This window comes from Callospermophilus lateralis, chromosome 2 (assembly GCF_048772815.1).
Source record: "Callospermophilus lateralis isolate mCalLat2 chromosome 2, mCalLat2.hap1, whole genome shotgun sequence".
NCBI classification, from domain to species: Eukaryota; Metazoa; Chordata; class Mammalia; order Rodentia; family Sciuridae; genus Callospermophilus; species Callospermophilus lateralis.
The window spans coordinates 35,139,873-35,164,206 of NC_135306.1; the positions used below are offsets into that span (position 1 = coordinate 35,139,873).

General features: G+C 46.8%; 1 protein-coding gene across 2 annotated transcripts in view; it reads left to right on the plus strand.

The window, feature by feature from the left end:
• The window catches only part of Pax5 (paired box 5), a 180,074-nt gene that overhangs the window by 77,578 nt on the left and 78,162 nt on the right, over window positions 1–24,334 (plus strand). For both annotated transcript variants that reach the window (XM_076843275.2, XM_076843276.2), the window contains one exon: window positions 20,914–21,043. In XM_076843275.2, the coding sequence (XP_076699390.1) occupies window positions 20,914–21,043 (130 nt within the window). The remainder of the gene's footprint in view (window positions 1–20,913; window positions 21,044–24,334) is intronic.

Here is a 24,334-nt window from a genome sequence, read left to right on the forward strand (position 1 = left end):
ACTTCGGTTCAGGATGCACTGTGTCGCCTGGTCCTGGAATCTGATGCTGCTCATGAGAAGCACTCAGTGGATGTTATTGATCATTATAATTTATGTCTTCAAGAAATGTCTGAATGATAGAGATGAGGTTCCCACACACACAGCTATAGTCTGGGGGTTGCACATGAAATAGGAGGGCAGAGGGTGAGTGAGAAGTTGCTAGGTGGAGTGGTGGAGAGGGAGGAGGATGAGCAGAAGTGTGAAGATATGTGTATGTGTGTTCTGCCTGGGAAGGGGATAGGTTCAGGGGGCCAGAGGGTGAAGTATAGTAGGGATATGGGGGATGACTCTGGAGAGCCCAACACATACATAACATGCATATGTATGCTTTATTTATTATATATATTAAATATATATATATATATATATATATGTATATATATATATATATATATGCACACATGATTTAATGAAATTAGGTATATAAATCTGGAAAGTGCATACAGTTAAACATTTCTGTTATCTCATTTAATCCTCATAACAAACCCTTTCAGGTAAGTAGCTGAGGGGATGATACTTGACCCACAGCAAAGTTTAAAGTTTTTGCATTACATTTGCCTGGCCAGACATATATGGTAGGTTTGGATACATGGTTATCACTTATCACTTTTAATAATAATATTTATAATCTTATCACCTTTAAACTTCAGCACTCATCATTCTTTGTCTGAGTATGAGGATTGGTGGCCTGGTGGGGCCACATCTGAAGCTGCTGGGAAAGGGGGCAAGCTTCCCCATGGAGCACCCTTTTAGGAACAGATGTATTAATTTATGTCGATTTTTCTCAACAAATTCATTTACGAACAGAATCTGGGTGCCAAATTATGGCACATGGAATAAATCTAGAGAAGTCCCATAATAACTGTGCCGGGGCAGCACTGTCCTTTATTTCTGGGCTTCTGACCCTCTTTCAAATGGATATTTGGGATTCAAAAAAAAAAAAAATCATTTCCCTCCTTTTTTGGCTCTGGGCATGGCAGACACATCATTATACCAAAAGGATTCCCGAGGTTAGCAGGTAAGGAGCAGAAAGTGGGCACCAAGTTTTCAAATCTGTGGCAGTTCAGGCTGTTGGTAAAGTTGCCCAAAATGGATTTAACCCACAAGGGGTTCCCGGAGTCCCTGTGACCTGTCTTCAGTCCCTGGTTTTCTTTTTCATTACCTGGTTAGTCAGAAAACTGTGCCTATACTCCGGGGGCATATGTAACCTTGAAAGGAGATCCCTTCACTGCCCCAGCTCAGCCACAGGGAAACATTCTGGGAGGACCCGACATTGGCCATTAGATCCCTACGGGGGCAGGTTTGGGGTCACCATCTTTAGAGGTTTCAAGCTGGTGAGTGTGGGGCAGGTGCTGGCTGGTTCTAGGGAAGCTTCTTTTCTCATTGCTACAAACTGAGGTCAGCTGCTTGGATTTCTTTAGATTTCTGGCTGGTTCTCAATAACAGTTTTCTGGCTTAAAATTCAAGCTGTCTATCTGTGCCCTGAGAGACACACATAACCATGCTCAGAGCAGCACGGCTTGCTATTGTGGAGTTCCTGTGGTTCGGGAAGCCACACCATGGCAGCTATGAGCCTTGGGGTGGAGGGAACTGCTCCCTGATGGAGCAGTGCAGTTTCCTGCGTGCTCCTCTTTTAGGATGCAGTATAGGTACAGAACCTCTCTCTAGTCCCTGACTGTATGGCTTTGTGCTAAATATTGGTCTAAGCATCTAAGCACTTTGCATATATTAACTTATTTAATATTTTCGACAGCCCTGTTAAGTGGGGACTTTTATTATCTTAGTTTTACAGAAAAGGAAACTGAGGAACAGAATAGCAAAGCCACCTTTCCAAGGCGATGCACTGGGGGATTGTGGTGCTGGAATTCCAAGACTGACCCCTCTGTCTCATTCCAGGAATGGCTCAGACAACTGGACCAGCTGATAAAATTTACTGGAAAAAAATAGCTGTGACTTAAATATTCTATATTTTTAGGACCTATTTCTTGTTTTTAAACAGATTTATAAATAACAATCCCTCGTGACAGTCTACTTGATTTGGGTCTCTTGGCATAGATTTCATCTTAGAAGGTACTGGAAGAAGCATTGGTCAAAGCTAGTTGTCCAGTGAGTTTTATTTCCTTTGTTTTTTTTTTATGACAGAGATGGGACACCTGCCCCAAATATCTTCTAGTTCATAAGCCTCAAGACTGAGCTCAATGGAGAACTCAATGGAGTCTCTCATCTATAGTTCTCTGTGTTGGAAAAGACCCAAACAATCTTTTGAAGAGATTCCTGTCCCTGTATGTAATTGTTCAGCTCACTCTGGGAGGCTCCAGCTTGGGACCCTGTCAGGCCACTGACTTAAGAGACATAAGAGTGTCATTGCCACTCCCAGCTGGGACTGTATCTGATTGATGACACAGAGTAGCTTCTCTCCCATTGTCATTAGTTTGCCTCAGAGATACAATATTTAGAGAGAATTGCTTGGAGAAAATATAATCCATGTGTCTTCTACTTATTCTAAAATTATTTTAGATCAAACCACTTTGGTAACTGGACCACCTGGATGATCTCCTTTGTGTTACTTTCACCAAGTTGCACTTCGGGGTCTGATACCTGAACCTATATAAGGGACATCCTAAGAGAGCATCTGTGGAAATCACCCCTGTATCTGGAGGGTATTCAGTGAGGTCTCTTTTTGTGTTTTTTTTTTTTTTTCCCCCAGTACCAGGGATTGAACCCAGGGCTTTACACATGCTAGGAAAGTGCTCTATTACTGAGCTAATTCCCAGACCTTTATTTTTCAATTTTGAGACAGGGTCTCACTAAATTACTAAGGCTGGCCTGGAGCTTGCAGTCCTCCTGCCTCAGCCTCTGGTGTAGCTGGGATTACAGGTGTGCACCATTATGTCCTACTCGGTTTCAGTTTTCAGGGGCCTGGGGAGACATCCTGCTTGGACTGAGAGTCAGTTAGACAACCTGAGTGATGGACAGTTTGCTTCTCATGAACTCTATGAAGTCACTTAGCAGGTTTCTCTTCTCCAGTTGGTAGGTAGGAGGACCAAATGCCATCCCTCCTGATGCAAGTTTGTAAACCTCTAGCTTTGATCTTTGCTTTGGAGGCTGTGGGAAGAATGGTCGTTGAGACTGTAGGCTCTGAAGCCAGACTGCCTGAGTTCCATCCCAACTCTATTGCATATCAGCCTCATGGTCATGGGGAGGCTACTTGGCCTCACTGAGTCTTAGTTTTTATGTTCATTGTTGGAAGCATTTGATTATCTTTGGTCCTATTTATTTATTTTATACTGGGAAATGATCCCAGGGGTGCTTTACCACTGAACTACATCCCCAGTCTTTTAAATTTGAAACAGGGTCTCGCTAAACAGCTTAGAGCCTCACTAAGTTGCTGAGGCTGGCCTCAAACTCGTGATCCTTGGTAGAACTGAGATGGAGAAGAATAAATGGGATTGGCAGGGCTCGGGGCAAGCCTGACGTGGAGAAGGCCCTGGGAGCTGGGGGCTGAGAGCTGGGAGCCAGGGGACGGTGGGTATTGTGCTCCCTGGTGAGTGGCGGGGGCCCTTGCAGCCCCCTAGAGTAGAGTTGGCTGTGCTGAAGGCACCCAACTGGCCTCCTGGGCCTACTGGGTTGGCCATGACCTCTCATGGCAACTGGTCTTCCTGTGCTCTTGCACTCTGGGGAAAAGGCTCCACTGTGTCCAGCCACTTTTCGGCCGAAAACTTCACCTTCAACATGGGCACTTGTAGCCACCACCTAGGTAAGATCATATTCATGGAAAACCCACTTAAACTTTAAGCTCTCTGTGCCTCAGTTCCTGCATCTAGGAAAGAGGAAGAAGAACAATACCTTTCTGATCAAGAGGAACAAAGCCTAACAAAAGCTGTGGCAGCAGCTGAGCACAGTTCTTGCAGAGGAGCCGGACCCTGCACGTGTAGCCACCCCTGGATCTTCCTCAAGCCCTGCCCGGCATACCTGAGGGACTTTGGCTTTCCGTTCCTGAAAAGTTCTGTGAAGTGCCCTTTTGTATCTGTGATCTTACTTGATCCCTATTAATCCATTTGTGACTTGAGGGCTGACAGAAGCTCTTACTCCCCTTTGGCTGATGAAACAAAGTGAGAACCAGAGAGATGCTGAAACATCTTCCTCCTAACAGCAAGTGGTGCTTTTCCTGGAACCCAAGTTCTGATTTGGGGCCCCGTGTCTTTCTACAGTGTCTCAAGCAAATTTCTCCTCCTTAGCTCCCATCTGAAAATGGTAGGACACTGCCTGGAGCTGTGAATCTGACCAAGAGGGCCTGAGCTCTTGTCCTGGGCTGGGCCGTGGGACAGGCTGCTAGACACAGGTGGGCATGTGGATCAACACATCAGCTGCCTGCTGCTGGACACATTCCCCCAGAGGCTCATAACAGCCACGCTGGGTGATACAGGGGTATACAGGGCACCCCTCAAGACACATGGGGCCTGAGGGGCCCATGGACACAAGCATGGCCCTTGTTCAAGTCAGACCCTGCTCATTAGCACCTGCCTGAGCAACACTTTTATTTTCTCATTCAAAAAATTTTAATAGGTAGTATATGCAAAATGGTAAAAGTTTCAGAGAATATCTGTTGTATGCATGGAAAAGTCAGTCTCCTCCCATCTCTTTTCTCCCAGCCATCCTGTTCCCCTTCCAGGTGACAGTTGCTTCTGTAATTTTTAGAGATTTGCCTATAAGTATATATAAATATAGATGCCCCCCCCCAACTTGGAATGATTTAACTCAGGAATTTTTGAGTCCATTTTGGGTCCAAAAAGCATAGCTGTACAGCCATTCTGTTTTTTACTTTCTGTATAGTATATACAGTATTCTACATGAGCTATTCCACTCTGTTATAAAATGGGCTTGGGTTGCTGGTTTTGCCCAAGGGTAAGCTCATGTGAATGTTCTAAATACATTTATGGTAGGCTAGGTAGACTAGGCTATGATATTTGGTAAGTTAGGTACATTGTGATCCTCCTGCCTCAGTTTCCAGGGCTGCTGCTGCTACAGGTGTGTGCCACCACGCACAGCTGTGCATTTCCTTATCAATATTTTCAACTTACAATTGGTTTATCACGACTTAACTCCATTGTGAGTTGAGGAGCATTTATATGCAAAATCGAGTAAGGGCTAGGCATATGTTTAAATATGTATATTTAAATATAATTCTCCCCCTTTGAAGACAAATAGCAACATACTATTTACATGCTTCTAGTTTTGCTATTTTCTAGAAACAAGCATTTCTTGCAGATTGTTCTACATCAGTAGAATACTGCTTCATTCTTTTTAACAACTATGATGGTATTTCTCTATGTAGGGTATCATAATTTATTTTAAAAAATCTTCCCAATAATTTGATTTTAATATTTTTTCTTTTTCAAAAAAGCCTGCAATGAGCATCCTTGCATACATTTACTTGTGTATGAGTGGGACTACACCTGCAGGATAAATCCCCAGAAGTGGAATGGTTGGCTCCATGCATGCAGATTATGAATTTTAAAAGAGGGATTCAAATTGCTCTCCAAAGAGGTTCATGTCCCTAAGTGAGGAAACCTGCTTCCCCACAGTCTGCCAGAGTGGAATATCAACCTTTAAAATATGATAGATGAAAAATTGTACATTGTGGTTTTAACTTGCTTTTTTCTAAAATGTACCACTTGAGTTGGTTTGTGTGTATCCTGCTACAACTTTTCTGGAAAGCATAAGCTTTTCAGGGTACTTCCAGGGCCCGGGAGTGACTGGAGAGGACATTGGGCAGGCGTAGGAAAGCTCCCCTTCTTTCTTTCTTCGCGGGGTGTTAGCGTCCATGTCTCAGGCAGGCAGCACTTTACTCTAACAGAGCTTCAGCGACGTGCACCTCAGCTGTCTCACAGCAGCTCTGGGAGGTAGGTGGGGACCATCTTATGGAAGAAGCTGATGCCCAGAGGAGTGGAGTAGCTTGTCCTAAGTCACACAGCTAGTATCAGTAGAGCTTGAACCTGAACTTGGTTCAGCTGCTTCCTGAAAAGGATATCAGTAGCACAAATTGATCAGGAACTGGTCGCTTTGCACAGTCTCTCCTTTGCTGCTCAGAACAACTCTGTGAGTGAGCACTGTTATTAGGCTTGTTCCTCAGGTGGAGAAGTTGAGGCACGGAGGGCTGGGTCGGAGGTGGGGGAGTAGGATCCTCATCCAGAGCATCTGCCATCAAGCCTGCAGACCCACCTGCTTTGCTGACCAGCACCCCACCCTTGTGCATTTCCTCTTTTCTGGGGGTGGGAGGGGGGGTGTCCTGGGAATTGAACTCAGGGCCACGCCACCACTAAGCCCTATTTTGTATTTTATTTAGAGACAGGGTATCACTGAGTTGCTTAGCACCTTGCTTTTGCTGAGGCTGGCTTTGAACTTGTGATCCTCCTGCCTCAGTTTCCAGAGCTACTGGGATTACAGGTGTGTGCCACCGCGCACAGCTGTGCATTTCCTCTTACCCCACAGGTACCTTCAGTGTGTTTGGGAGATTCTGAGCATTTTGCTCCATTTATTCACCAGATCAGTGGTACCGACACCTTTGTGCCAGGTCCCACTTCTGTTCCTCCAGTCTGTGCCTCTGCTATTCACGCCATCCTCCCGCCACCTGGGCCCAGGATCTTCCTCTTTCATTGTATATCCTACGAAAGCTGCTGCCCTCAGGGAGCTTCTGATCTCCTAAGAGCAAAGAGTTTCTGATTCCAGGGCCTGGGCACTTCTCCAGGTCCAAGTCCAGTTCTCCCTCCTGCTGGGCTCTGTGTCTTTCCCTCTCCTGCCCTGTTCCCTGGGACAATGGTACAGTCTAGTGGCTGTTCTAGAGTTCCTGGACGTTGTCTCCTGGAGACCTGCTTTCTTTCTCCAGATGCCCCCAGGGATGTTGCTGTGGGCTCAGGGCAGGACCCTGGCCACTCCTGGGGGCTTGTGTGTGCATGCACGTGATTCACCGCTCCTCACCGCGCCACATGTCTTTAAAATTACGGTGCCCATTTCCTGCTGAAATAATTTCCACAAAGAGTGGCTCCTATTACCACAAGAGGCGTGCAGACGTCATGATTTATTATTATTTATGGTCCCAGGGCCTTGTTTATGCAAGACGGGTTAGGTGCGTGCGATAGAAATGCCATTATGCAAATGACATTGAATGTCCTTACTGCGCCTAAATAATTTTTGTGTTGGACGATTAAACCTCATCTGTTATTGATATGGGCTGCAGTCGGGCTATTACAGAGTCCCAACAGTACTTACTCCCAGTAATGGGAAAATTGAGAGAGAGAGACCAACACAATTGCCTCAAGTGGGCTGTGATGGTCTGGAAGGAGTAGAACATCTCAGAGGCCCGAGCAGAGGGAGCCACCGACTCCTCAGGATAAATAAGGAAGGCAGCGCTGGGCAATAAATTAAGTCCGGGTTTGAGTGGGTGCCTTGGAGGATTTGCGGCCTTCTAGTCTCGTGATTTAGCTATTTGATTTAGTCGGGGGACTAGGCCTCATGCTGAGGGAGCTGCCAGCGTGGAGAGGAGGGGACAGAGGACGAGGGTGGTCACAACGATGCTGGGCATCCAATCTGCTGCACCCACACGATGCGGGCTCCTGCGAGCACTTGCCCGCACACTCTCTTGCTTGCTCTCTCACTCTCTCGCTCTCTCTTTTTTTTTTGACACAGCTGTGAAGTCCCATTTTGATCAGTGTTGATAGCTTATGAATTCCAAAATTGACAAAATTTACAGAAAAATGAGGATAATCCATCTTCCTTAGCAGCCTGTCAGGAGCTGGCCATACTTCATAATCTCCAATTACAGATGCTGTTTTCCGACATTTACATGCAGATATTAGAACCAAATGAAAATGAGAAACAAAGAGAGAATGGAAATGCAGCTATTTATATGTATAAAAGACAAACAGGTAAATTTGAGACATTTAGATTGGATTTGGGGTCCCTCCAGGAGGCTGGAAAGAGACAGCCTTGGCAAGTGGGGTTTGAGAACAAAATGGGAAGACACGTGGCCTCAGTAGGGCTGCCTGTGGTCCGGCAGTTTGGGTTAAAGATGAATCAAGCCTGTCCCAACAACCGGGGATGCTTGCCTGGGAGTGGGGGGCTACATATAAGGACTCCCCCAGGACTTTAAGGGGCCCCTGGGGACCACCATGGCTCACTGCACCATCAAGTTCATGTATACTTCACAAAAGGGTGAGTTTAGATTCTTTCACATTTAACGATAATGATTTTTTAAAATGGTGGTGATGGAAGCTGCCTTTGGAGTCAGCTTTTCCTCCAAGGCAAATTTCAAAAAAGTTGAAGGAGGTGACATATTCTGGTGACAAATTGCATAAACTCCCCCTGACATGGGGATTCAGGAAGGTGCCCCTGCTTGTTGTCAGAAGGACTCCGGCCAGGTGCACAGGGAGTTGCACCAATAAACTTTTAAAATGGGATATAAATAATGAAATTAATGGAGGGAGAAGGAGCCCTGATAGATGGATCATCCCGGCTTCCTTTTCGAGGCTAATCTGGCTGAGAGAGGAGGGCCTGGGAGGAGGCTCTGTAATGAAAATGTTCTTCCCATAAAATTGAAGGGAGAACAGGCTTGTTGCCCTCGCAGCTGTATGTGGCACTGGCTTCTGGAAAGCCAGGGATATTAATTAGCACTGCTTTGGATTAAACTCTCCCAACCATGTCGGATGGTACGATTTTTCTCTTTGTGAGCTTGACACGGGGTGGCAAGGAGAAGCCTGCCTGGATTTTCCCAGCTTCTTGTTTCACTGAATTTGTCTTTTATTTGGGGGCTCAAACCTCTTCCCCTCCTGGAAGTGAAAATGAGATATTTTGGGGTTTTTCCAGGACAGTTGGGCAGAGGGAGGCTGCCCAACGGAGATGGTTGGACAGGGCGATGTGAGCATCTCGGTTGCCTTTGGCTTGATGGCTTTTGTTTGTGTGTAAAGCCTTTTCTAGCCTTCAGTTTTATGTTGTTTGAGGTTTGATTTGTGGGAGAGAGGTGAAGGAAATAAAATCAGGAGGCTGAATTAATATATGTGTGTATAGGAGGGAGAAAAATGAATAGTTAAAAATCAAGCTCAAATAGAGCCTTCAGGAGAAGTGTGTTTGTTTACATGTATAGTCTCAAGGCAAATGGCTTGCTTGTTTAGGTAAATTATAGGTATTAGCACAAAAAAATGATTATCATGCTTTGTTTCCTGAAGTGCAAGCTTCATGGAATTAACACTGCAAAATGCAAACACATTTCCATAATGAAAAGCAGAGGTTCTTAAACAAAGTTAACCTTGATTAAAAGGCATATAAGCAGTGAACTGTTTCCACTTGCTAGTTTTCTATCTTTTATGAACATTCTCTAAAATCCAGGCTTACCCAGAAGAGTTAAAACCTGAGACTAGCATTGACTTCCTTTTAATTTCTCATCTTTCTAAAAGCCATAATGTCACCTTCAGTAAAGAACAGAGAGGGCTTGAACCAAGCCATGAGTCAGAAGCTTGATTTTTCCAATGGTGCGAACAATGCCACATGTCACCCTTTATTTCTTTATTGTTTCCCACTAATGTTAATGCTGGCATTCAATCTGGGGATGGCTGTCCTCTGAGTTTATCATATAGGAGCTCTCTGCCTAAAATGAGAAGAATAAAGGATAAAAATCAACACCATCCATGGCTGAACCAATCTGGAAGCTTTTTCTAGAATATTGGTTCTTGACCCAGGATCTAATTAATGGATAGTTAAGATAGGGACAAAGGGAGGGAGAGAGTACTCATCAGGGTGGGCGTGGGGAATGGCTTTAAGCAAGGGTTCAGAGTCAGGAACAGGCAGGTTATCTGAAGATTAAAATGTGGGAAGATGCACCTGGTACAGCAACTGGGGTCCCCCTCTGGGCTCTACCACTTATGAGACAATTTAGAATCAAGACAAAGAGCTCAGACTTTGGCAGAACTTGAGCTTCACCCTGCTCTGTGACTTACCCAAACCTCAGTGACCTATCTCTAAACCTCAGTGTTCTCACCTTCTAACTTGATGGGGCAAGTCATAGTGGCAGAGAGAGGTGGTTCAGAGTGGCGTCCATGACATTTGACTTTGGGGTCACTCTGCTGGGGAGTTATTTGAACACATTCACATTATTTTGGTTCTTTGTGCCTCATTTTCATTGTCTGTAAATGTGAGTTAGTAACACCCCATAGGGTTGTTGTCAAGATTGAATGAATGTTGGGCTGGGGTTGTGGCTCAGTGGTGGAGCGCTTGCCTCACACCTATGAAACACTGCGTTTGATCTTCAGCATCACATAAAAATAAATTAAAATATATAAAAAGGTATTGTGTTCATCTACAACTAAAAAATATATAAAAAGATTAAATAAATTTATGTATTTTTATACCTAGGGCTGTCCCCAGAGTGTAGGACACATCCAGTGAATGCAAGCTTTTTGATTGTGATTAAGGTGTGAGAGGGTTTATTTGAGGGCTGGTGGAGTCTTCCGAATTGCAGAGGGAAGAGTCTGAGTTCACCATGAAGGCCTGGCCCCAGCCTTCTTTTTTTGGAGGTTTCTGGGACTCTTCAGTGACAAAGAAGGTACTCCTTCCCCAGGGGTCTTTGCAGAGAGCACCCCCTTTACAAAGTTTGTTCTGACAGGAAGCAGAAGGGACAGAGAGAAGAAGATACAGAGAGGTGGCCTTTGGCCTGAGGGGGCGGGGAGAGAGAGAGAGAGAGAGAGATTGAGAGAGAGAGGGAGAGAGAGAGAATGTGTGTGTATGTGTGTGTCCACATAGCAGTAGTGGACTAGATGTGATGGGGGAGCCCCAGAGGACACTTATTGGAACTGGAGCCTCAGAGAGCACCCTCAAGGCCACTGAGGGCCAGGGTGAGTCCTTTCTCACAGCCAGCGTTGTGTGGCCACCATGGAGTAGCTGCTTTGAGAAGCAATGAGCTCCCCATCATAGTGACACACATTTGGTGGGTTTTAAGCATCAAATAAAGATTAGCCTGTATAATCCCTGAACTCCTTTGGGTCCCTGAGATTTGAAGCTTACCAAATTTTTATAAGAGGCCAGGGCAAGAAAATGGCCTCCTGATTAGTCATTGCTGGAAAAGTTTCTTCTCAACAGATACCACAGTATTTGACTCCATTTCCCTCCCCGAAGGCTTCTCCTGCTTTCCCACACTGTTGGGGAACCTTCTGGGGTATGCTACAAGGGGACCTGCCGGCTGTACCCAGAACAGGTGTTGGGGAGATGAGTCATTTAAACTTTGCAAATCTCTTCCTGGAGACCCCTCGATTCTACTGCAAACCCTTTTGATTCAGGCCTGGTCACAGGTCTGGAGAACCAAAAGAATAAAGAGCACGACTCATCCATGCCCAGGGTACTTGCAGATGAATAAAAGCACCTTGACATCATCTATCCTCTTGGTGTTCCCAGGAAGCACTTCTGATACCAGGCCATAGTGCCTGTCCCAGTCACTTGGTTCCACAGGCATTGATCGAAGCAGGCATTGCTGTCGTCACAAGGATGAGGGAAACACAGCTTCTTCTTATAAAGCTCACACTCTTCAGGGGACCCTAAACAGTTAGTGTGCAAGGCAGAGTGACAGGTGTTCAGTAGACATCTGCAAACTCCGTTGTTTTAGAAACACAGAGGAGAGGAAATCATGGAGGACTTCCTGACAGAGCGAGGCCTTTCAGAACCCTTGGCAATTCTTCCCCTTCGTTAATGTGAACAGTAATGCTTTGAGCATGATGGAGTTCTTTTGCAAGAGATAGTCATCACCCTTCCATGCTAAAACCGTGTTTTTGCTTTGTTACTTTTTTATTTTTTGGTACTGGGGATTGAACTCAGGAGCTCTCTGCCACCGCTGGGCTACATCCCTAGCTCTTTTTATTTTGAGACAGGATCTCACTGGATTGCCCAGGCTGGCCTTGAATGGGTGATCCTCTGCCTTAACCTCCAGAGTAGCCAGGATTTTAGTACTTTGTCACTTAAAAAATAAATAAATAAATGTAACTTTGTATTCTGAGATAATTGTGGATTCACATGTAGTTGTAAGACACCATACAAAGAGATCCCATGTACCTTTTGCCCCGTTTCCTCCAATGACATAACCTGGTGAAACTGTACTCAGTAGTACAATTGGACTGTTGACAGTGATAGATTCAGGACACAAAGCAGTGCCATCACAAGGCTCCCTCCTGTCATCCTTTGCAGTGGACTTTTTAAAAGTGCCTTTTTTTTTTTTCTTTCTTTTAATCTATCTGGCCCTGGGAACTCAAAAAATGGAAAGAAAAAGCCCTGCCCTCCAGACTTGACATTCTCATCACTCCCTGTTTGCCTTCTCTTGACCTTTTGAGGTCGATTGTATGTCCCCTGGTTACAAATGAGAAAAGGAACCTAGAACAGGAGCCTGCCTACTATCACCTACCATGAACTATCACCTACCATGGCAGAGTAAGACTTAACCTCTGTCCTGCTTGCCTTAGTGGGCTCCCTGCCTCCCCTGATGGCTGCCAGATCTCTGGATCTGGGGGCTTGGGATAGAGAGAAAAACCTTCACCAACCCACAGGGTGAAGCCTAATCCTGGACTGAGGCTGCGTCAAGGAGAGCCCAGTGCTCAGGGTGGGGACCCTACTCTGACTTTAGTGAGGTGTCAGAGTCAAGAGGGCCCTGGCAGTTCTGAGCCATGAGTTAATGGCAAGTGGAGTCACTGAGGCCTGGGTCGGGGAGGGGTCTATCCAGGTTGCTCTGGAGACCAAGGCAGAGCTGGGTCACCAGGCTCCCTGTCAACCCATCTAATCCTGTGATCAAGACAAGGCTACTCCCTCAAGCACTTTTCCAGGTTGAGTTTTTGTGTATCCAGGGTTAAAAATATGGACCATGGCTCCTTCTGGCCTCCGACTAGCAGGAGCAGTAGAGTTGGGTCTGTGACCTGCCTGCTTCCCGAAGAAGGATGTCCCACTGAAAGTGTGTGAGCTTTACCCTCAGGGCCCGTGGTGTAGTCATCTCTGATTCTAGCTCTGCCTCTGGGGCTGGGGACTGGCGCTGAGCTTGGCATCCGCACACCTGGGCTCCCCTCTCTGAGCTCTGTTTCTGCATCTGCTCGCATCCCAGGAAATCCAAGGACGTCAGGCACCTGCAAGGACGTTGCCAACTGGAAAGTGCTAGGCAGACAAGAATCTGACGCGTGCTGTGTTTGAAACTTTGGAGTCCCTGAAGATGCAGGGGGCCTGGCGCTGGAGGAGCAGGGCAGGGGCACAAGGAAGAGAAGGCCAAGAGCAAACTCCTGGCTGACCTTGACCTCTTGGATTCTCTCATTATCCCACAAGTATTTGTGGACCACCTATGAGTGCCAGCAAGAGCGACCGCGAGTCAAACATGGGCTGGCTGGGTTTTTTTTTTTTTTTTTTCACTTTAATTATGGAAACTCTGAAAGGAGATAAAATACTAGTCTAATCCCCTCACCCGGATGCAAGGTTACCAACTCCAGTCTTGTTTCACCCATACCCCGGATCTCCCTGTACTCCACTTTACTTTTGAATGAATTTATTGAAGTATAATTTTATACCATAATATTCACTCATTGTTAGTGTGCAAGTCAGTGGCTTTTAGTAAATTTAAGGCATTGTGCAACTATCACTATAGTTCAGGGTTAGAACAGTTCCTTCTCTCTAGAAAGATATTTTGTGCTAGTTTATAAATTAATCCCTGCTGCCACCCCCAGATCCTACCCGCCATTGCTCTGCTCTCTATATCTAGAGATTGGCCATGTCTGGACAGTCCATATAAGTGGATGTCATTGCTACCTGGCTTCTTTCACTTATCAGAGTGCTTCTGAGGCCCATCCATGTTGAGGCCTGTTGACGTTGTGATGTGTATCCTTTGCACTTTTGAATAGAATTCCATTGCATAGCTACACCACATTATGTAAACTGCACTTTATTTTGAAGCAAACTCCAGACATTGTGTCACTTCATCTGTAAATATTTTGGAATGAATTTTTAAAAGACAAGACCATTTAAAATGCATAATTGTTGCTGGGTACAGTGGGGCACACCTGTAATCCCAGTGGCTTGGGAAGCTGAGGTAGGAAGATTGCAAGTCCAAAGCCAAACTCAGCAAATTTGCAAGGCCCTAAGCAACTTAGCAAGATCCTGTCTCAAAATATATATATATATTTTAAAAAAGGGCCAGGAATGTGGCCCAGGGGTTAAGCACCCCTGGATTCAATCCCTAGTACCAACAGTCAATCAATCAATCAATAAATGAAATACCATTATCACATCTAAAAAGTTAGCAAATCCCTTAATGTCATAAAATACCTCGTCAGTATTCATATTTACAATTGTTCCATTTTATGTCGTGATGGTTTTTACAATCTGTTTGTCTGAATCGGGGTCCATGTTGTGACAGATTGATGTATCCAGTCTCCTTTAACCTATGAACTCCCCTCTGACTCTCTTACCTTTCATTTCATTTGTTGAAGATGGAATCCACACCGTATATAGCCACTTATAGTGGCAAAGGGGGTCAGCAGTGGAAGGGACTTACAGATCATTGAATGGAAGTCCCAACGCAGGTGGGAATCAGTGAGGGGATGGGCCTGGGGGCAGATCCTTCTGCTTCCTCAATCTTGATCCCCAGGCCTGAGGACCCTCCTCCTTACTCCAGCCTCCACCTCGTCTGGGTAGGTGTGCAGGGGGCTGGTATCTGGTCCTCAGGATGGGAGTGGTTGGCCTGGCTCTGGACAGGTTCCTAAGGGCCACCCACGGCTGGGCGTTGTGTCTGGAGGAGCCCAGCAGGTGATGGGGAGGCCTCTAGGCCAGGAGGTCATCTGAGTCGCTGGCCCCTCTGTCCCGACGCCAGTCCCGATGCCATGCGCTCCTTCCGTGGTCCTCCTTCTTACGTGTCTGTTTCTTCTCTCCTCCATGCTGTGGCAGTGGTGCCCCGTGCTGATGGGACAATACTTGGTGCAGCCCCAGGCAGCCCTTTTCCAGGTAATTTCCTAGGGACCCAAATGATGCCCAGTGCGCACTTTCCTGGGGCACGTCCTCCTAAATCCTTTGCAAGGATTCTTGAACATCTCACGTTGCATAGTTTGCAAACAGCGCTGAGGTTCTCTGAGCTCCCACTCTTAGGAGGAGACATCTAGGAATTAGGATTAAAATACCATTTTACTCTTTCTTCCCTGTGTGGCTTTCTCACTGGAGCTGGCCTTGCTTGCTTCACACAGGTGAGAAAGGGGCTAAGCCCTGGCTGTGACTACTCCTATCCCGGTGTTCTTTCTATTGCTGGGTATAGATTATACATGACATGAATAAAAATTAACTAAGGAAGTCCATCCCATTTCCATTTTTTCACATTGGGAAAGAGACCCCGAGTATCCTCTTGACTGATGTTCGAGAGAATAAAGCTTTCCATTAATGGAACATGGTATCTATGGGGGGGCTGGTGATCTTGACCTTGACCTTGAGGCCTTATTGGAGTCTGTGGTGGTAGGCAGAAGAAGTTGTATCCCAATTGATAGCATTGAAGTGGGTGGTCTGTGAATTGCTGACCTCAGTTAATTTCTCTTCCTGAGTCAGGGGCAAGGACAGCCCCAGGGGGTCCCTAATGAGAAGAGAGCAGAAGCCCCAAGATGATATCCTAAGAAAGAGCCCCAAGGACTCAGAGCACTAGGACACAGCTACTGTGGGATACAGCTACTGCCTGTGACTGTTAGTTGCTGGGATGGTGGTGGGTGGGATGGGACAGTGCTCCCAAGGGTATAGGCATGCTGACACCTTTTTGCAGGGTGACTGTATGCATTTCTCTGCCCCACATTGGCCAGCCCGTGGCTTCCCAAGTAGCTATGAGGAATGCAAGTAGATTGCTAGTGTCAGCAGGAGAAGAGGCACCCACAACACCTTCTCTACTCTCTTCTCTATTTTCTTCTCTTTCTTCCTTCTTGCCCATCTTTCTTTTTCTATCATTCAGTCTCACCCAGCTTCCACTTTCCCAACGGTCTTGAGGTGACCTGCAAAATAAGCTATTGCGTGTATTTAAATGAGTTAAGTGTGAAAAGAAGTTCAGAAATTATGTAAAGAGGAAGATCACTGTACCAGGAGTCAGCAATGATATGATCATGGTGGTTGAATTTGACAGAGTTTCCTGGCAGCAAAGCAAAAAGGGATATGCAGTGGTTTCTGATGTTCTTGTTGTTCAGTCAGAAGCAAATTAACCATTCATCAAGGGGAAACCCCCCCTTTTTTTTCTGGTACTGAAATGAAGAAGTGATTGCTGAAGAATCTGAATATTCTAGTGGGTAGTGTCTGCAGAGGTTTTAAAACACATCCTTTGGCCAGGTGCAGTGGCCCATGTCTGTAATCCCAGTGGCTCGGGAGACTGAGGCAGGAGGATGACAAGTTTAAAGCTGGCCTCAGCAGCTTAGTGAGACCCTGTCTCAAAATGAAAAATGAAAAAGGGCTGAATGTGGCTCAGTGGTTAAGTACCCCTTGGTTCAATCCCTGGTACCAAAATATAAAGCAAAACAAAAAGAACATAATCTTTGTATGGTCCTTTTCTTTTCTTTTCATAACTAATGTTGAATGCCTAATATTCCATCACATACCAGAGAAGACATTTCCCCAGAGTCTAATTTTGGACAGGGACATTGTCTTCCAGTCACCTGACTTGATGAGGGGCAGAGGGGAGAGGAGGGCAGAAGATGTTGGCATATCACTCGGAACTATTGTCCAAACACCTCCCAATTAATTCTTGAGAGCTGTGACTTATATTGTGCTACTGGGTCATTCATTCAACAAACACTTTGTGACCAGTATATTCCATGTTCTCAAGGCAACCTGGAGGGAGACAGACAAACAGCCATTATGTGTGATGGGAAGTCTGATAAAGGAGGTCTTTCTGGAAAATACCACCAAGTGTGGAAGCAGAGTGAGAGGGTAGTTACTTATTTTTAGGGCTATAGGGCCAGGAATGTCTTGGAGGAGGTGACATTTGTGCTGGGTTTTGCAGACAGTATAAGAGTTCTCTCAGTGACTGAGATGGGTTTCCAGGCTGAGGCAGGACAGGTCCTGGTGAGATTGAGAAGCCTCTGGTGCAATAATGCTCTAGGGAGCTCCGGATATTGGAAAGATGCAGTTGCCTTTAAAAAAAATCACTGGCAGCTCCAAGGGTTAGACAGTGATGAGGACTTGGGGAATAATTGGGCAAAATGAAATGACAGCATCCCATGGCTCATGCAAGAGCAGAGCTGCAGAATTCCCATCAATGAGGAGGGGCTGAGCTTCAGGCAGGACTGGCCAGGTGGTAAAGTGGGAGGCACAATGACAAGGGGCATCTGAGGCCTCATTCCAAGTCCCCCAAGCCACAGCTCTTAGGGAGGTTTGCTTTACCTGGTGGTGGTTGAGTCTGGAGTTTTTGGACCTCCCCAGGTGTGTGTCGCACAGGTTGAAGATGTCCTGTCTTGAAGAGATGATCCCAACCCAGCCGCTGGAGTGACTAGATGAACTTGGATACTGAACTTATTGACTAAAGCAAAATCAAATAGCAATTTCCATCTGGAAAGTAAAGACACTCTGAGGTGGGGTTGATGGTCCCTTCTATGGTTCTCCATGGCATTGGTGCCACGTCTTTGGGGGAAGCAGACTTTCCCTTGATCATCCCAGAGAGGGGAGGCTGGAGGCCGGGAAGGGAGCAGACCTGGGATCGGTGGGGAGGGCGCAGGTGCACTGACTTGAGGCTGGAGTGCCGCCCGGCTCTGAGGGCGCACTCACTGCACAGCCGCGTGTTCATGTGCACCCCTTGCGGTCAGATCCCAGTTGTCTACCTTTCCACTTTGACCCTTTATACTTCCGCCCTCTCCAGCTAGTGCATGTGTCCTGCCTGTGGGTCACTCCTGTCCCATCACCTCGGAGCCTTCCTCTAGTTGTTCCCAGCCTGGTCAGGGATTGCTCATCGTAGGGTAAAAACAGCCTGCCCCAAGACCTTTCATGACCACTCCCTGCCCTATGAGAATGGCTCTGTGCGTTTATTTTTCTTGGCTGGAATTTCTAGGGACCATGTGTCTTTTTTCTTGGGATTTGTCCAAGAACAGGTCTGGTCTCACAGCCCATGTAGAACACAAGAGAGTTGAATACTGGAAGGAGCACAAATCCACTATGATCAGGCCTCCAGCAGGATATCTGGGAACCCATCCCCAGGGACCCAGAAACTCTAGAAGATGCCACCTGAGAGCCTTGCAGAGGCGTTTTGACCTCCATCTTTGCAGTGCACTAAAGGAGCTGCTTCCGGTGAGCTTCACTTCCAAATTCCTCCTTAGCAAATTAGGAGGCTAATGCCATGACCAAGTTCCATGCTACAGGAACCAAGTCTAGACAGTGACCTTTCCCACGGCTCCCTGCTGCATGCAATGAAGGCAGTGTTTTTCCAACACCGCTGGCCATAACTTAGAGCAAGAAATGGAGTTTCATCTCCATCTAACACACATACAGCCACTGATATGTGTAACAAAGATTCATAAACTAGGTCTTGCCTTTTCTACCTGTGAGAGCCTTGGATATTTTCAGTTCTATTCAATTTTTGTTTCCCTTAAAAAAATAGTTGGGACCACCTTATTGATCTCACCACCTCTTAATGAGTCAGGACCAATAGTAGTAAAATCATTAGGGTCGTTGTCAAGACTATGGAGTTTGATGGACCCAGGTCGAATCCTGGCTCTGGGACCTAAAAACTGTGTGACCTCAGGCAAGTCACTTCCTTCTTATAATAAGAGTCTCGATTTCTCCATCAGTAAAATGGGGACAATGTAGGCTATTTCATGGGCGACTGTGAGGATGAGATGGGGGGACACAGGTAATGCTTCTGGTGTAGATAGAGTAAGTGGCTGATAAGCTACTGCTGTGCTAGTGAGGTTGCTGTCTCCCGGTACCAATTGGCAGGGCCAGCAGGTAGAGTGGGACTCGTGCCTCCCAAGTAATTGTAGTCAGGAAAGACTGCAGGAGGAGGAACCCTATATGAGCAGCTGGGGACAAAAAGGCCCTCAGTCCCTCTTCTATGAAGGACAGGCTTATGCCCAAGGACTTATGGCTGGACCTAGAGCTGGCCACATTAGATGCCTTTGCTTTTTGCATTTAGGTCTCTAATCCACCTGGGATTGATTTTTGTGTCTGGTGTAAAGATCCAATTTCTTTTTTCTCCTTGTTTCTGAATGGATAACCAGTTACCCCACACTGTTTATTAAAGAGTCCATCCTTTCCCTCTGATTTGTACGTCTCCTCTCTCATAGATCAAGGTTCCATATGTGCACAGATCAGTTTCTGGCCTCGGTTCTGTTTCATTGGTCTATTTATCTGTCTCTGTGCCAATACTGCACTGTCTTAATTACTGCAGCTTCATAGTAATTCCTGATGGAGGTAGGCCCGCCCTCCGGCCTTGTTCTTCTCCCTTAGAAGTCCCTGGGCTCACTTTGGGTCTGGGCTCTTCTCTACGTGTTTTGGAATCAGCCTCTGCTGGAAGATGATGGATGAGCCCAGGGTGCTCTGGACCACCTATCCTCAGGAAGCATCATCTCAGGGCCCCGGGGCCTGCAGCACCTTCTGGACACATGGCTGCCATCAACCCTGGTTGGCATTGAAGCTGCCTGGGAAGTGCTTTCTAACTGATTTACAGAGAAAAATGCCAGGATCATGCCTGATCTGAATCCCTTCCGCCTGACCTGAATCCCTTCCGCCTGCCCCTTGCCCAGTGTCTGCTTTGGTTTCCCTCTGGTGGCTTAGTCCTCAACATCCTACCCTGGGGGCCTGCAACCCCTTACAGAAAACTGCTTGCTTCTCTGTCCCTGTGTGCCAAGGACATAACCTTGGACACATAAGGATGTGTCCCCCTGGCAATGCCAAGGTCCTGGGAAGTTCCCTACACCAAAGCTTGGCAGGCATAGCCAAAGTCTTTGGCTTAAGTGTTTGGAAATGCTTTCTTTATTTGCGTGGGGTTTGGTGGGAGGAAGGGATGTGCGGCTCATGCTTGTAATTGATCTGTCCTTGAATGGGAAGATGCAGTTTGGTATCTTCCCTGCTTCCTCTGGAGGCCATTCTGACACGACTTGGATGGCAAAGAAATGACTCGAGGCAAGCTCCGATTTCATGAAGTGGCCTAAAGAAAGGAGCATGGCCACTGCACGGGGTTGGCATGGACTTGATGAGTGGGACTATGCACCCCAGGTTTCCAGCATCCAGGTGATTACATGCTTCTAGAATTTAAAACCATCTGCCAAACTGACTCAGAGAGCTTGATGTATGGGATTTATGGTGACAGTTTATGGTAACTCATCCCCTGAGCTGAGATTCTGCCTGTTCTATCATGCACAAAGCCCTTCTCCTCTTGGGCCTCAGTTTACCTGTCTGTGAAAGAGGGTCTAGCCTGGATGAGCTCCCAGTTTCTTTTAAACCCTTGTTTTTACAGTTCTATCCTGTGGAATAGAGAGCACAGAAATCAGACACACTGTTCTGACTGCTAGTTATACCTGGCTTTGGTTACTGATATCTCCTTCTTGGCATTGAGGGGGACGGATGTCTCTGGCTATTTAGGTCTGGGCCAGGGGAACCTGCAGGCCACAGGGTCTAACTTCTTGAGAAGTTGCCCTGACCCCCGCTCCCCTCTTCACCTGGGGACCGTTGTTACTTCTGGACAACTCTCCTTCTGCCGAGCTGAACCCATCCTTTCAACACCAGAGGAATCATGAGCCCCTGTGGGCCTCAGCACAAGCATGGACTAGCCCAGCTGAGTGGCTCAGCCTAGAACATGGCAGTGACATCTGATTAGGGGGCTTCAGAACGGGGGTGCTAAGGTGTCTCTGCTTCCTCTTTCAGACCACCGAGTATTCAGCCATGGCCTCACTGGCCGGAGGACTGGACGACATGAAGGCCAACCTGACCAGCCCCACCCCCGCGGACATCGGGAGCAGCGTGCCGGGCCCACAGTCCTACCCCATTGTGACAGGTGAGGGTAACTGGGGTGAGGGGAAGAACGGCTTCTTGGTGCTTTTAGACATGACTGGCCATTTACTTTAATGAGGTTATAAGGTCCTGAAACAGGTCAGGGGGAGACTGCTGGGGCTGCAGTTTTGGCTGTGATGAGACATAATTGTACATTGTTCTCAAAGAAAACAAACAAAAAAAAATGGGGTGGGGAGTGCCTGTGAGTGGGGTCAAGTGTTCAGAAGTCTGGGATTTATCCCTCTCCTAAGCCAGGCAGCCCTGCTTGGTGCCAGCTTCAGGGAGGGGTGGAACCCTTCACAGGTGGCATTTCGATTTTCTAGACAGGGGATGAGTCAAGGAGGCCAGAGGCTTAGGCTGGAAGATGCTGGGTAGGTGCCAAGCAACTGCTTTCTTGGAAGGCCCAAGGTAGCCAGGATGTTCACTGTCCGTGTGAAGATTGAGTCTGGGCCCTGGGGCTGGGGTATAGCTCAGTGGTTGAGCACTTGCTTAGCATGAGCCAAGTTCTTGGGCTCCATCCCCAGAAGGCAAAGCAAAAGAGTTTGGCCTTTCCACTCATAACTGGGCTTGTGCCTGCCTCTTTCTAGCTGTGCAATCTCAGGTGAGTCATATAAGAATTCTGGGCTGTGGTTTTCTGATCTGTATGATAGGAATAGCAAAATCCTGCTGCCCAGGGCTGCTGCGAGGATGAACACATTCCTCTGTATAAGGTGCTTTGACTCTTGCCTGGCACACAGTAGGTACCCAAGAAATGGAGCTAGTGTTACCCCTCTCTGAACCCTTTTATGTGGCCTGTCACTGTTGGGCTTGTTGCTGCAGAGGACCCCTCTCCATAGCTCCATCGCTCTGCCCCGTGGAACCCCAGGAACAGGCTCAGTGGCCATCTCCAGGGGGTTGCCCAACCTGGCAGGCAGGAAATACAAGTGGACAGTGGGGGACTGATGGGCTGCTCTTGGGCTTGAGCACTGGGTGGGGGTTTGGCCGGATCTTCCCACAGGCTGGTGTGCAGAACACAGTGAGTAGTGACAGAGATGAGGAGTTCTCAGATGTGCAGGTGGGCTGTGCGTGCATCAGGGATGCTGAGAACTAGCTCTGGGTTGAAATTTTAGGACTAGGGATGGGCGAGACAGGAACTTAGTCCCAGGCATGCCTTAGGCCAGAGCAGCCAGGCAGGGAGGGCCAGCTGAGGCCTGAACCTGAAGGCCAGTACTGGGGCTCAGGCTGAAATAGCTAGAGCTCTGTTTGCAGGTCTGGGTACCAGAAGGTGGTCAGATGGGCTGGCAAGAGTGACTTGATCCCAGTGCACCTGAGGTGGGGTGGAGCCTGCAGTGCAGCTGAGCTGTGGGTTGGGAGAGGTAAGCAACGGGGTAAGGAGCCAGGGAGCTTCAGTCTGAGTGAACTTTTACACAGACAGTGAAGGAGGTCTTCTCTGCTGGTGGCAGCAGGGTCCATGACAGGACTTCTCACAGCTTCCCATTTTGCCCAATTTAAGGGTAAGGAGAAGAGTGAGAGCCAGCCCTCAGTCCCCTAGAACCTGATCCTTATTCTTTTCAAGGAAGCACAATTAGGGAGGTGGGGGTGGGAGAGTGGAAAGAAGACTAGACCAGCTGGTAATAATCGTCACTGTCACTTCCTTGAGTGCTTACTGAGTGCTAGCCATTCTGCTGAGTGAGTTTGTTTTACCCTCAGGAGAACCCTGGGAGGTGGGTCCTGTTATAAGCATGTCTGTTTCTTGCCTAAAGAACCAGGACAATTGGATATTTTGGCTAAGGTCATAGGTAGTGATCAGTGGCACCACAGTGGACACCAGGGATTGTGCAGCTGTCCCCTCTACCACACAGGTAATCTAGGGGCCCATCCTAGGGCTGCCACTTCCTTGCTGTCTGCCTTTAGAAAATTGAGCCTCAGTTTTCCATCTGTGAAATGGTCCTGGTCTCTCAGGGTCCTTCTGATGATGAAATGAGATCCCAGAGGTGACCGCACTGCAGAGAGAGGGCTTGTGATTAGAAGACTTTACATCTGTTTGTGCACATCCTTGTGGATAATAATCCACTGAATCGAAGCCGAGGACTCCTTTCTGAGGTGCTTGTCTATAGAAGTGGCCAGCTAGTGAAAAGAGTTATCTATCACATAGATATGTCTAATTGCCTCACACGGGGCTTTAAGAAAATTTAAGCCACACTTAAAAATTTATATGAATTTCTGGCTTCCCTTAAAAAATTAGAAGAGCAGTTCCACTGGGCCACCTCCCACATGGCCATGGGATATTAGTGTCAGCAGCGGCGGCCTCTCAGGACAGGCCTGCACAGCCCTCAGCCAGCAGCTCCCGCTTTATCCTGCAATCCCAACCTGGAGAAGCACTGGAGTTGAACAGCCCTGACCTAGAAGGTTGGCGCTGAGGGCAACGGGTGGGTTAAGTGTCCTGGCACCTGCAGAGGGTGCAGCAGGCCTAGGCAGCAAGTCTGGGTGTGGATTGTATTTTCAGGTAAACCGATGACCAAAGAGCATTCATATCTTAAAGTCACATAATAGAGTAGGAAAAGACTGTAAGCATCCTAAAGTCATAAATATGCTTAATTTTGAAGAATTAAGAATAATCTATTATCAATATAATCACTAGGTTTCTTATAAACAAACAGTAGCATAATAGGGAAAAAGAGCTCATCAACAACAACAAAAAATAGAGAATACTTAGGAATAAACTTAAACTCCACTGAAGGACATAAATGGAGAGATGTTGTTTGTTCTTAGACTGAAAATCATGAAGATGTCCATTTCCCCTAAGTAGTCCTTTAGTTCAAAGCAATCTCAAACAAAATATTAACAGATTTGGGGTAGGAGACTTTGTCCAAATGATGTTAAATATTGGATACATAAGTACTCTAGGATAGTTAGAAAAATTCTGCAATTAAAAAAATGGGTAGAAGCTCTAGAACAATTAAAAACATACAATAAAGCTCCAATAACTGAAATTGTTCTTGAAAGTAAAGTTTCAGACAAATAATGGACCTGAGTAGAGAGTCCAGAAACAGATCCAAATATATGTAGGTGTTTATAAATGCAGCCTATTGGACCCCTACCTCACTTTTGTTTGGAGGAGTACCAGGGATTGAACTCAGGGGCACTCAACCACTGAGCCACATACCAGCTCTGTTCTGTATTTTATTTAGAGACAGAGTCTTACTGAGTTGCTTAGCACCTCAGTTTTGCAGAGGCTGGCTTTGAACTCATTATCTATTGCCTTAGCCTCCCAAGCTGCTGGGATTACAGGTATGTCCCATGGCACCTGGCTACT